The sequence below is a fragment of the Epinephelus lanceolatus genome, chromosome 5, assembly GCF_041903045.1.
Source record: "Epinephelus lanceolatus isolate andai-2023 chromosome 5, ASM4190304v1, whole genome shotgun sequence".
NCBI classification, from domain to species: domain Eukaryota; kingdom Metazoa; phylum Chordata; class Actinopteri; order Perciformes; family Serranidae; genus Epinephelus; species Epinephelus lanceolatus.
The window spans coordinates 113,839-128,314 of NC_135738.1; the positions used below are offsets into that span (position 1 = coordinate 113,839).

General features: G+C 44.3%; 1 protein-coding gene across 12 annotated transcripts in view; it reads left to right on the forward strand.

Moving 5' to 3' along the window:
- Window positions 1-14,476, forward strand: part of LOC117261996 (pleckstrin homology domain-containing family A member 7-like) — a 206,565-nt gene that overhangs the window by 86,981 nt on the left and 105,108 nt on the right. For all 12 annotated transcript variants that reach the window (XR_013491559.1, XM_078167541.1, XM_078167543.1 and 9 more), the window contains one exon: window positions 10,031-10,114. Coding sequence is in view for 11 of the 12 variants with exons in the window: in XM_078167541.1 (XP_078023667.1) it covers window positions 10,031-10,114 (84 nt within the window). In the remaining variant the exon portion in view is untranslated. The remainder of the gene's footprint in view (window positions 1-10,030; window positions 10,115-14,476) is intronic.

Below are 14,476 nucleotides of genomic sequence, written 5' to 3' on the forward strand. Positions count from 1 at the left end.
GAATGTCCCTCTGAACGTCCCCCTGAATGTTCCCCTGAACGTGCCCCTGAACGTCCCTTTGAACGTCCCCCTGAATGTCCCTCTGTTCGTCCCCCTGAGTGTCCCCCAGAACGTGCCCCTGAATGTCCCTTTGAACGTCACCCTGAACGTCCGTGTTCATCCCCCTGAACGTCCCCCTGAACGTCCCTCAGAACGTTCCCCTATACATCCCCTTGAACGTCCCCCTGAGTGTCCCTCTGAACATCCCTCTGAACGTCCCTCTGAACGTCCCCCTGAACGTCCCTCTGAAAGTCCCGCTGAAAGTCCCCCTAAACATCCCCCTGAACATCCCCTTGAACGTCCCCCTGGACGTCCCTCTGAAAGTCCCCCTGAACGTCCCCGAGTGTCCCTCTGAACGTCCCCCTGGACGTCCCTCTGAAAGTCCCCCTGAACATCCCTCTGAACGTCCCCGAGTGTCCCTCTGAACGTCCCCCTGAGTGTTCCTCTGAACGCCCTCCTGAGTGTTCCCCTGAACGTCCCTCTGAACATCCCCTTGAACGTCCCCCTGAGTGTTCCTCTGAACGTCCCCCTGAATGTCTCTCTGAACATCCTCTTGAACGTCCCCCTGAGTGTTCCTCTGAACGTCCCCCTGAACGTCCCTCTGAACATCCCCTTGAACGTCCCCCTGAGTGTTCCTCTGAACGTCCCCCTGAACGTCCCTCTGATTGTCCCCCCCTTATTTATTTTACAGATAAGTGACAGCCAATCAGGTTATCAACAGGCCGTTTACCGATCAGTGACAGCCAATCAGGGCTCAGTATGACCTCACTGACAGTTTGATGTCTGAACATAAAAATATTGGCACAGTTTCGCACTCATGAGACGTTAAGATGAGCTGACTGTTTCTGGCTGGAGGACAAACAGGAAATTGAACTCTAATTAGATTTAGTTTGGTTATTGATCAGTTATCTGTTGATCATTTGTCGTTCAGATGAGTCCGTTACAGAAACTCTCTGATGAAAAAATGTGTTGGTCGGTCGATGAATCATTTCAACAGCACGACTTGTTTTCCAGTAACTTAGCTCAAGGACAAACTGGCGTGACGCGACTGGAGTTCCTGGAGAGACTCAGTGACACGCAGGTCATGTGACACAGCAGGTGCAGCGTGTGTGCTGAACACCAGGGACAGAGATCATGTGTGTTTGCATGAGAGGCGGGATGTGTTGTGTGAGGGCTGTCATGGTGTTGACGTAACCCCTGAGGTTTATCAGCCGTCCTTCATAAATGCCGTGGATATCGATGGGGTCAGCAGTGTCAGCGGGGCAGAGCTCAGCAGCTGACAGCAGAGGAAGGGTTACTTCAATTCCTTCATGTCACAGAAGCCTCAGAGGAAGAAACAAAGTCTTCCTCAGCTGCAGGAGTCAGTCTGATGAACGCAGATCAATAGAAGACCAACAAATGACAGATTCACTGAGCTGTGGTCTTTGCATCTTTTCATGATTCATTTCAGTTGAACAGCTTGTTTTGGTTTCTATGTTCTGTAGTCCAGAATTACAGGCCTGAAAAGAACCAGTTGTGTCTTCCTTTAGATCTGTTGTCACGAAACCCCAAATTAAAGTCTGAGACATGATGCTGGTATGAAAAGGAAGAGATGTCATAAAGCCTTTTTATCTGAACTGTTTGTCTGGATTCACTGTCAGGATGGTTTTTACAACAACAAGCTGTGTGTTAATAACAAAGTAAAAATTCTTTTTGACTTTCAGTCGACAGAAACTGAGATGAATCTGAATCTGAATGTTTCAGTAGAAAGGTACGGTCCCTGCTGCGATCAGAGCTGAAACAGGTGCCAGAGAAAATCTATGTACGATATGAAGTGTGTCTGATGCTGCGTTCGTTTTGTACTCGGAGGTCGGAAATTCCCAGTTCCCAGTCGGAAGTTTAAATTCGAACACACCCTGAGGTTGGATTTCCAACTCAGAAATTCAAAGCAACCGCATCAACCACGACTTACGAATTCATGATGGCTGCCGGTCACATACAGTACAGGCCAAAAGTTTGGACACACCTTCTCATTCAATGTGTTTTCTTTATTTTCATGACTATTTACATTGTAGATTCTCACTGAAGGCATCAAAACTATGAATGAACACATGTGGAGTTATGTACTTAACAAAAAAAGGTGAAATAACTGAAAACATGTTTTATATTCTAGTTTCTTCAAAATAGCCACCCTTTGCTCTGATTACTGCTTTGCACACTCTTGGCATTCTCTCCATGAGCTTCAAGAGGTAGTCACCTGAAATGGTTTCCACTTCACAGGTGTGCCTTATCAGGGTTAATTAGTGGAATTTCTTGCTTTATCAATGGGGTTGGGACCATCAGTTGTGTTGTGCAGAAGTCAGGTTAATACACAGCCGACAGCCCTATTGGACAACTGTTAAAATTCATATTATGGCAAGAACCAATCAGCTAACTAAAGAAAAACGAGTGGCCATCATTACTTTAAGAAATGAAGATCAGTCAGTCCGGAAAATTGCAAAAACTTTAAATGTGTCCCCAAGTGGAGTTGCAAAAACCATCAAGCGCTACAACGAAACTGGCACACATGAGGACCGACCCAGGAAAGGAAGACCAAGAGTCACCTCTGCTTCTGAGGATAAGTTCATCCGAGTCACCAGCCTCAGAAATCGCAAGTTAACAGCAGCTCAGATCAGAGACTAGATGAATGCCACACAGAGTTCTAGCAGCAGACCCATCTCTAGAACAACTGTTAAGAGGAGACTGCGCCAATCAGGCCTTCATGGTCAAATAGCTGCTAGGAAACCACTGCTAAGGAGAGGCAACAAGCAGAAGAGATTTGTTTGGGCCAAGAAACACAAGGAATGGACATTAGACCAGTGGAAATCTGTGCTTTGGTCTGATGAGTCCAAATTTGAGATCTTTGGTTCCAACCGCCGTGTCTTTGTGAGACGCAGAAAAGGTGAACGGATGGATTCCACATGCCTGGTTCCCACTGTGAAGCATGGAGGAGGAGGTGTGATGGTGTGGGGGTGTTTTGCTGGTGACACTGTTGGGGATTTATTCAAAATTGAAGGCACACTGAACCAGCATGGCTACCACAGCATCCTGCAGCGACATGCCATCCCATCCGGTTTGCGTTTAGTTGGACCATCATTTATTTTTCAACAGGACAATGACCCCAAACACACCTCCAGGCTGTGTAAGGGCTATTTGACCAAGAAGGAGAGTGATGGAGTGCTGCGGCAGATGACCTGGCCTCCACAGTCACCGGACCTGAACCCAATCCAGATGGTTTGGGGTGAGCTGGACCGCAGAGTGAAGGCAAAGGGGCCAACAAGTGCTAAACACCTCTGGGAACTCCTTCAAGACTGTTGGAAAACCATTTCAGGTGACTACCTCTTGAAGCTCATGGAGAGAATGCCAAGAGTGTGCAAAGCAGTAATCAGAGCAAAGGGTGGCTATTTTGAAGAAACTAGAATATAAAACATGTTTTCAGTTATTTCACCTTTTTTTGTTAAGTACATAACTCCACGTGTTCATTCATAGTTTTGATGCCTTCAGTGAGAATCTACAATGTAAATAGTCATGAAAATAAAGAAAACGCATTGAATGAGAAGGTGTGTCCAATGACCATGAAGGCCTGATTGGCGCAGTCTCCTCTTAACAGTTGTTCTAGAGATGGGTCTGCTGCTAGAACTCTGTGTGGCATTCATCTGGTCTCTGATCTGAGCTGCTGTTAACTTGTGATTTCTGAGGCTGGTGACTCGGATGAACTTATCCTCAGAAGCAGAGGTGACTCTTGGTCTTCCTTTCCTGGGTCGGTCCTCATGTGTGCCAGTTTCGTTGTAGCGCTTGATGGTTTTTGCGACTCCACTTGGGGACGCATTTAAAGTTTTTGCAATTTTCTGGACTGACTGACCTTCATTTCTTAAAGTAATGATGGCCACTCGTTTTTCTTTAGTTAGCTGATTGGTTCTTGCCATAATATGAATTTTAACAGTTGTCCAATAGGGCTGTCGGCTGTGTATTAACCTGACTTCTGCACAACACAACTGATGGTCCCAACCCCATTGATAAAGCAAGAAATTCCACTAATTAACCCTGATAAGGCACACCTGTGAAGTGGAAACCATTTCAGGCGACTACCTCTTGAAGCTCATCGAGAGAATGCCAAGAGTGTGCAAAGCAGTAATCAGAGCAAAGGGTGGCTATTTTGAAGAAACTAGAATATAAAACATGTTTTCAGTTATTTCACCTTTTTTTGTTAAGTACATAACTCCACATGTGTTCATTCATAGTTTTGATGCCTTCAGTGAGAATCTACAATGTAAATAGTCAAAAAATAATAAAGAAAACACATTGAATGAGAAGGTGTGTCCAAACTTTTGGCCTGTACTGTATGTAGGTAACATGTTGTGTTCAGGGTCACATCTTTCAGCCTCAGCAGCTGTTTTTGTTACTCGTGTTGTGTTAAAGTCTGTTCCTGTATTACACAGTGACTGAGATTTATTTCATGTTAGTGACTCATAGGGTCATGTAAAAGCCCAAAGCATCACCCATCCACCCCATCTGTAACAGGTGGACAGGTGTCCCTTTGTCTCATCCATCCACCCCTGTCTGTAACAGGTGGACAGGTGTCCTTTTGTCTCATCCATCCACCCCCGTCTGTAACAGGTGGACAGGTGTCCCTTTGTCTCATCCACCCACCCCCGTCTGTAACAGGTGGACAGGTGTCCCTTTGTCTCATCCACCCACCCCCGTCTGTAACAGGTGGACAGGTGTCCCTTTTTCTCATCCACCTACCCCCGTCTGTAACAGGTGGACAGGCGTCCTTTTGTCTCATCCATCCACCCCCGTCTGTAACAGGTGGACAGGCGTCCCTTTGTCTCATCCATCCACCCCCGTCTGTAACAGGTGGACAGGCGTCCTTTTGTCTCATCCACCCAGCCCCGTCTGTAACAGGTGGACAGGTGTCCCTTTGTCTCATCCATCCACCCCTGTCTGTAACAGGTGGACAGGTGTCCCTTTGTCTCATCCACCCACCCCCGTCTGTAACAAGTGGACAGGTGTCCTTTTGTCTCATCCACCCAGCCCCGTCTGTAACAAGTGGACAGGTGTCCCTTTGTCTCATCCATCCACCCCTGTCTGTAACAGGTGGACAGGTGTCCCTTTGTCTCATTGTGTCCAAAAAGCATCAAGCTTGTTTTTCGATGTTCCTTTTGACACCAAACACTGTATCAGGTCTCATATTGAAAAATGTCCAACAGTACGTCTGCAGTACCACACATGCTTTGACTGCTCTGACTCAACCAATCAATATTCCGGAGTCATCAGTGCCACCCTGCAGGTGAACACCTCACCTTTCATGGGAGGCTGTGTACACAGTGTCAGCATCAGGAAGGCTAATTTAATCAGTAGGAGTTCAGCTCGTTATGTAAGTCTCTCAGGGCTGGAGAGTGAACTCACAAAGTGAAGTGCCTCTGTTGTCCTTGGAGATTTAAGTTTATGGGACAACAGAATATTTTTATAGCTGCACTCTGCTTTTAGCTGATGCTGTGTTTCAGGTGCACTTACCTCTGAGCCACAGCAGAATAATGTGAGATATAATACATGACAAACAAGACCACCATATTCTTCTCTGATGTACAGGAGCAGGTGCAGATAGTTTCTGTTGGCGTACAGTTGATACGCACTTAATCTCCACCTTGTATCAGAGATCTCACCATGTGAAGGTGCTGCCACAAACAAAACACAAAATAAGACACGTGAAAACAAACAAAAACCAAAAACTCTTTGATAAACAAGTCAATGTCAGTTTTACAGTTTATTCATTAAAGGAAATATCAGTCATGAGTTATCAGATAATCATTTGTCTCCATGAGTTTGATGAAACCTGATTTATAAATAAGTTCTGTTGATTAAACTTTAGGCTCCGCCCTGTGAAACAAGCCCCTCCCCCTGTCGGCTGTAGAGCGCCATGTTTCTGTCTGTAATAACACAAACAGCAACAAGTTTAATGAACCTGACGAGTAATTCATCAAATAGATCGAACATTATCTTCATCGCATTAAGTTACAATTTTAGTTTGATGACGCGTGGCAGCTTGTTAATAAGTGATCATATAATTATATATTTGATCTGTTACATCACTGCTTGGGCGACACGGTGGTGTGGTGGTTAGCACTGTCGCCTCCCAGCAAGAGGGCTCCCAGTTCGATCCTGGGTGTGGGAGCCCTTCTGTGCAGAGTTTGCATGTTCTCCCTGTGTCAGCGTGGGTTTCCTCCAGGTGCTCCAGCTTCCTCCCACAGTCCAAAGACATGCAGGTTAATTGATAACTCTAAATTGTCCGTAGGTGTGAATGTGAGTGTGAATGGTTGTCTGTCTCTATGTGTCAGTCCTGTGATAGTCTGGTGACCTGTCCAGGGTGAACCCTGCCTCTCACCCAGTGTCAGCTGGGATAGGCTCCAGCCCCCAACGATCCTCACGAGGATGAAGTGGTTAGAAGATGAATGGATGGACATCACTGCTTTCCATGTTTTTTAGTAATAATAATTTGTTGCATTTATGGTTTTATTGGGTCACTAGGAAGTGGATTCACAGCCAGCTAAGTGTTTGAGATATTATGGTCTGGCACAGTGGTTATAGTCGCTGTGAGACACACAGAGGGTCGGACAGAGATAAATCAGCCTCCTGCTGCAGCTGCTCTGAAACCAAAACAATGAACTAAAGACTCTCAAATGCTGATAATTCTGTTTGGGCTCAAACCACTTTGTCACATGTCGCTCATTTCATGTATTTATGTAAGTGTTGTGGACTCGCATTTTGGCTGTCACCATCTTGGATTTTTGGAGCCAGAATTGACCATATTTGGACAAGAGGGTGGAGCTAATGTTGGCTGCTTGAGGAATAATCGGATCATCTGTTGTTAACCATGAATGTGTCAGACTTTGTTTGGTCTCTGTCTGTGAGAATAAGAGAATCCAGAGCTGTGAGGAACATTGTGAACATGTCTTTTATTATCTGTGTTAAAGGGCTGCTGTTTAAAGCTTTTAGCTCTGCTCTCAGTATTTTATCTCTCAGTTCAGGTCATCGTTTCCTCAGCTCCTCTGCACCAACACCATCACGTCTATTATATCTCTGAACCTCGCTGCATCATAAACAGCCTCTCAGGACGCCGACAGACGTGAATTTATCAGTTTCCCATTCAGCAGCAGAGCTTCACACATCAGCTGATAGATGACCAGGTCTTTGTGTTAACGTGTCTGATCGATCTCTAAATTTACTGCTCGGCTCACAGAGAAGATTTAAGGTGTCCTTAGCGCTCATAAATACCTCGTCACCATGTCATCGTCCAGCAGAGCGATCAGAGTTAACGGGTTTAACATGTTGAGTTTATTTCATAAGCTCTTTATGAATTCTGCATGCAGCTGTTGGTTCTGACACGTGTGTGTGAATGAAAGATGGTTTTATTTTTCTATCGTCATGTTATAATTAACATAAGTATTAACTGTTGTGTATCATGTGTTGATTTATTGTCTGACGTCACAACGTTGTGTTTAATATGATGTAATAAGATGTTTTTTTTCACACTCTTTTTATTTATATTCTGCTGTTTTCTTATAAATACAATTAATTTGACATCAGCTTATCAGTTTCTGAAGAAAGAAGAAAAAAGTTTGGTTAAAAAAGGTCACAGTATGAACTGTGTGTTTTCACCTTTAACAGGTCGTAAGGACTTCCTCCACATCTTTAATCTTAATGTAACGTGACATCACCTGGATCGACCCAGGTGTCTGTTATCAGTCAAACAGCACTGAGTTTATCGCTGGCTGTCGGACTGTGAAAGTCTCAGTCGTAACTCACGGCTCTGTCAGGACGATCTGTTTTCCTACAACTGATCGATTAGATTTCCGTCCTGTTCAGACGATCATTAATTCATCGTGTTATGTAGAAACAGTAAGCGTATCGTCCTGAGGGATGTTACTATCTGCAGCGTTGTGTGTTTTTGTCCTGTAACACACACACACTCTCTGGCAGCATGAGGAACACCTGCTCCAGTCCTGGGCCGCTCTCCTTCCTTGTGAATTCAGACCAAAGGTTCTCTGTGATCCTCGAAACCTTTTCTGCGTTTTACTCTGTCGCAATTTTCTATGGCCGGCTGTCAAACATTCATGTGTAAATGTGAGTGGAGTCCCCTGTGGGCCACCACAGGTGATTCATCAGGCCTTAAATTAAACTCTGTGCTGTGGATGTTTGTTTGTTTTTTTTATTGGTACCTGACGAATCACCACATGGCCTACAGCAGCTGAGAGTGTTGATGTTACGCAGCCAGCAGGAGGAGAGAAGACCAAACTCCTCCGATCCTGCAGCACGAACTGGGTTTAATTTAAACCACGTGTGTGAATGTGTTGGTTTAAACTGTGTTTTCTAACAGATGTCTCAGCTGTTTGTCCGGTCGGAGTCTTCAGGCAGAGCTTCAGCAGTTCAGCTGCAGGTTGAGACACGAGTGCAGTAACTGATCATGACTGTCTCAGTTTTATTTATTTTTTTTTTAAAGATTATTTTTTGGGCTTTTTTGCCTTTATTGTATAGGACAGAGTGAAAGGGGGTGAGAGAGAGAGAGCAGGGGGGTGACATGCAGAAATGGTCGAACCTGCGACTGCTGCAGCGAGGCATCGCCTCTGTACGTGGGGCGCCGGCACTATCCACTACGCTACCAACGCCCTGACTGTCTCAGTTTTAAATGTTGAGATTCCACAAAGTGCATACTGACCAAAGATGGTTGTTAATTTTTTGGGTGGGGGGGGGTGGGGGGTGTTTGATTGACTGGTGTGTCAGCTGATTACACCCAGGTCTGCTCCTTCTGGGCTTCACTGTCACAAAATCCAAATCTGGGGAAAAATTCACAAACTCCTGAACTGGAGACAAAATAACTGGGATCCAACAGGATTACAGAAAATCTACTGGTGTGATGTTCATGAAACTTGGTGGGAGGGTGTATCAGAGGTCGAGGAAGGCACCAGAGCAGACCCATGAATCACGTTTTAGTTTTTTGAACACCATGTGACTGAGTATTTGGCCTGGGTGGAGGTCTGCCCTCCTTGTGAGCACTGGTTGTGGTGGAGGTGGCTGAGCTGACGGCAGGAACACTAACTGACATCAGTGTGAGCTGAGGAGACGGCAGCGTGTTGAGATGTGACATGTTTCATGTGACATGTTGTGTGTAGTCGTCATGCTGTGATCTAATAATGATGTTGTAAGTCCCTGTCATGGAGCTGCTGCTTTTGTGTCTCCAGGGAAACCTCGTCATCCCATAGCGTTTGATCCACTGTGACATCAGGCAGGAGTTTGTGCGGCGTTGAAGGTGCTGTTTCTACTCATTATTGTTGGAGATGAGAGAAGGTTTCTGAACCTTTACACACACAAGGTCTGTTTGAGTGTTGGTGACTGATAATCAGCTGTGCAGCAGCTTTCGTCACAGTTTTGGTGGGGGCGGTGATGACGGCCACTGTGTGTAACCTCGAATCAGGAACAGGAATCTACTGACTGTTCACTGACCTCAGATCAGATCTGTTCAAACTTCAGTAGCTCCTGTTCACCTAACACACACACACGCACACGCACACACACACACACACACACACACACACACACACACCCACACCCATGTTGTTTACCCTGTTGGAGGCTTTCACACTCTGGTTGAGGCGTAGAATGACAGATGGAGGCCCCGGCCTGAACTGTGCAGTGTTTTGTGCTGAGCGTGTCACTTTGGTCACACAGGGCAGTTTGGGTGTGGTTGGTCTGGAGGGGGGGGTGGTTGGTCTGGAGAGGGGGGGGGGGGGGGTCCTGCAGCCTCCCCTCACATTCTGCACAGGGCTGGGAACATCAGGGACATCAGGGTGGAGAGTCCGAACAGAGCCTGTGGGGATTGATCGTCTCATGTCGCTGTGAACACGGCAATAGTATTTACAGAGCAGCGAGGTGGCTAATTCTGTCTCCTGTGTGTCTCCTCCCTCTGTCACTGCAGTCATAACCAGAAGACCACCACGTTTCGGCATCCTGTGACGGGACAGATTTCTCCAGAGAACATGGACTTTATCCTGCAGGAACAGTGAGTGATCGATTTTGTTTCTTCTGTCACATAAAAACGAAAACACACACATGATTTTTCTGCAGCTGAAACATGTCAACACTCAAACTGCCTGAAAACTTACTGTATGTTCATCATCGTCAGGCTGTGAGTTGCTTTTATTATCTCTTTCTTTAAAGTGATGAGGTGATGCTGAGTAATGAGACAAATCTGACTGATGATTTGTTTTAGTGTCGTTTCTCGTTGTCTGACCTTCTGTTTGACTTTGGAGACATCCTCACAGTCATCATGTACATATTCTTCTCCTCAGTTTATCAGGTTATTCTTGTGTACTGAGAGTTTCTGGCAGGTTTGAGGTTCAGAGCTGTTTTTAGTAAAGATGTGGGCGTTTGATTTCACTGCCTCTGAAATAAAGAAGTGAAACTGTTGGATGTGTGAAGGGCACGCCATCGCTGCTCAGTGATGCTGCTGCAGGAGTCTGTAAAATCTGTCTCTTCCATCAGAGTTTGAACTTTTAGTTTCATCTGTTTTTTAACTTTATGAAAGTTTGATGAGAAGATCGATTTGTTTCATTATTATGTTAGCTTAGCATTGCTTAGCATAAAGACTGCAGACAGCAGGCATAAACATCTCATGGTGATTTAAAGACTGCAGGAAGTTACTGATCTGAGTCACATTGCCTCGTGTATTGACCAATCATGTTTGAGTGGCAGGTAAACACGGTCTGTGAGGACTGCATTGGCTGAAAGGGAATTTCGTAACCCCCTCAAGCTGTTGTCAAACATTGATTAAGTTTATGATAGGGCTGAACACGACTTAAAGTTATGTCCGCTGAATCAGATTTGGCTGTTCGAAATAAATTTTTAATTATTTGTTCCTTTTTTTTTCTCTCCACGAAGTGTTTGAACCACGCTCAGTGGAGCGTTCAGGGTGACAGCAGCGTTCACATAATATAGTAAACGAATCAGGTTAGCCCTCTGAGCTAATGTGTGCTGTCTCTGTCTCACTCAGACTCATCCTGGGTCTGTGTCTGTAGCTGTCTTGGTCTCGCTCAGACTCACCCTGGGTCTGTGTCTGCAGCTAAATCTGCGGACCAAAACACACTGACTGACAAACAATCAAACAAACAAAAATACGCAACTCGTCGACTTTCAGAATTTGAGTATTTAAATCTTTAGCCTTCAGGGTGCAGCTGTAATTTATACTGTCATTGAAAATGATTCATCTGCGTTGATGTGCAGAAATCTGTTTTCAGAAGTTAGAGCAGCATCACCGCTGCACAGATCAAGTCTCAGCCTGGATATTGGTTTTCTAAACTGAATCCACTGAAGTATTGGTGGTTGTCTCAGAGGCGTATAAACAGGATATAACCTGTTAATCACTGAGCTTTAGACGAGCTGGTGGTCGGATGTGTTTAACTTTAGATCCAGGCTTGTTGTTTCCTTCTGTGTCTGGTCTTACAGTTAAACAAAAGTAATCAGCTGTGATCAGTGAAGCAGAGGACGGATTTCAGGTGATACCTCTCTGATGTCCAGGGTGCACGGAGAAAAGAAAAAGTCTAAAGAAATAAAACTGCAGCAACAGTTTTAGTATTTAAAACAACTTTATCATCAGATCAATGTGTTTCATCAGGTCGTGATTAGTTCAGATATCAGAGTGGTTTTAATCTTGTCATCTCAACAAAAAACTGAATGAGTGCGTTTCCTAAAATGTTCCTTTAATGCTGAGCTGAAGGGTGTGTTGGTGTTCACAGTGTAAGAATTCAAAAATATTTGTATATTAGTTTAGTTTAGTTTATTTAGTCTTTTGCAAGGAAATTCTTTTTTTACAGTCAGTGCAAAACATTAACAGAAAAACGGGGGTTACATGACGTTAACAATTACATAGACATACAAACACACCACAGGCTGGAACATTGTCAGACAGATGTTATTCATCCATTTAGGGCATGCAGAGCTGCAGGAATGGAACTCTTATTGAACTTGGCTTTTTTGCACAGCGGTAGCCTGTACCTACAGCCAGAGGGGAGGGTAATGAAGTATTGGTAGAGTGGATGGTCAGGGTCCTGTGTGATTCTAAGTGCTTTACGGGTCAGAGATGAGCTGACACTGTCAGATAGGTTAGGAGTAGTTCATTCTCGGAACCCATCGGCTGTATTCGGCGTCTGACTTCCGGCAGACGGCGATACAGCCTCTGGGGCAGTTCCTCGATTTTTTGGCATTCCGGTTTGAGGAGGCGAATTTCCGTTACCGACTTTCGTTTATATATAAGTAAATATGCTGAACCATTGTGATGGATTCAGAGTTTGCAGTGACGCCAATTATGTTCCGCCTCGTTAGTTCACTGCACGAAGCGTTTAACCTGGCAACAACTGCAGCCAGCTCAAACGTGATTGATCAGTATCACACAGACTATAAACAGCCTAGCACCGGAAACCAGGGCTCTTCCGCTCTTCTTCTGGAGGCAAGATCTCCGGGGTTTGCCTACAGACTCTGCATTCACTGAATGTAGAGTCTGTATATATAGACTCTAGTTAAGCCCAGAATATCTATCTCTGAAGCTAAAAGAAAACATAGACACAGTCCTGATTCCTTTATAACAGGTCGGAGTTTTTTCACACTTGATCAGGAGACATTTCACTGTCTTTGTGTAGATAAAGATTTCTGAACCCAACACCAGACGTTCACCTCAATACGGACCATCTCTGTCTCACAATAGATCTCACACTCTTCTCTCCGGCTGCCCCACATTGTAAAGTAGGTCAATAAGACTGAGGAAAGACAAACAAGGGAAAAACAACACTCTTCAGGAAGCTTTGCAGAGGGGCTGGATTAGTTAATGGTTGTGTGGTTTTGTCAGAGCCAAAAGAAAAATGACTCCCATCTTGCTGTGGGCGCTGCGAACCAGTTTGTGTGGAAAAAAGCTCAAATGGCAGTGATATGTTTGACAGCATTCACAGTGTTTTCAGTCCACTGACTGCAGTTCTGTAGGCTCCAGCCCTTCTACACAAATCCACCTGCACACACCCTCAGGAGGGAGAGTAGAGTCTGGATGTCAGCCTGCAGAATACATTCAGCAAAAAGCAGCAAACTTAAAAAACAAAAACAGAATTGAATTTATTCCTCTGCAGCAGTCGTGGTGCTGCTGAACATTTGTCTTTGCTGCAGGGATGGGAGACTCAGAGCAATGAGAGAATATGAATTTAAAATCAACAGGACAGTTTTATATTTGACTCACAGTTTGACGTCAGGTCGCAGGGTCACAGCTTGACCTGCTGTTGTGGATGACATCATTATGGATTTTGATAAGAGGCCGCCTTTCTATGATACAAACATTATGTTTGGTAAGTTGCTTTCAATACTTGCTTATAACCTTTTTATAACTGTCTTTGGTTTTAAATCAGACCCTCAGAGATGACAGAGGGGTCGTAAAGAAAGCGCATGAGGACCCTTTGCATGAATATTCTGTGTTTTCAGCTCCTCTCTGTCATGGACATATTTATGCTGACAATACCATCTTGTATCCCATTGGTTTGGTTTTACATATCACAAGTGTGATAGATTTACTCTTGTATAATTTAATATACACAAAATGACAAATAGAACAAAGAGATGATGCAGAGAACCCAGTCGGTGAATCTGAAGTCTCAGCCTGTTAAAAGATGTCACGGCAATGTCACAGTGTTGCAGAGGACATTAAAAAAAATAACACACAGAAAATAAAAAAAAAACACTAAAGTGATGCAAACTAATATTATATAAATATAAAAAACAGCAGCAATATAAACCAAAAGCACAATGTGTGTAAAGTGTTAAAGTGTGTTTGTCAGGAGGATAAGATAAGATAACAACTATTTCCAGGGCCAGCCCTGGACATCTGGGGGCCCTAAGCAGGATAAGCTCCAGGGGCCCTACTTTGCCATAAATAGACACAAAACCAGATACTGTATGCAATCATAAACCTTATGCATTACATTTTTACCTCTATTAACATGATGGGCCATAGTTTACTGCTACACTCACTCACTCACTCACTCAAGAACAGATGTTGGGTGGCTTTGATCAGCAGTTACAACTCGATCTGAGGAGTAAAATCAGTTGCAAAAGCTTTAGTAACTTTTGTTCCACAATTTGGCAGCAAACATGAAACTTACCAAATGTATCAGTGGAACCAGTGGAACCAGCCCCAGGGGCTGAAGATGAGTCAGCTTCAGTGTGGGATGATGATGACGATGATGATGATGATGATGGGCCTGGTAGGAAAAAAAACTAACGTTTATCATTAAGAATTTCTTGTAGTCTCTTACTTTATATCAGTATCTTAATCATTTTATCTAAAAATCATACATGAGTTCAAATCGTTGTGAACAAAGACATTATTAAT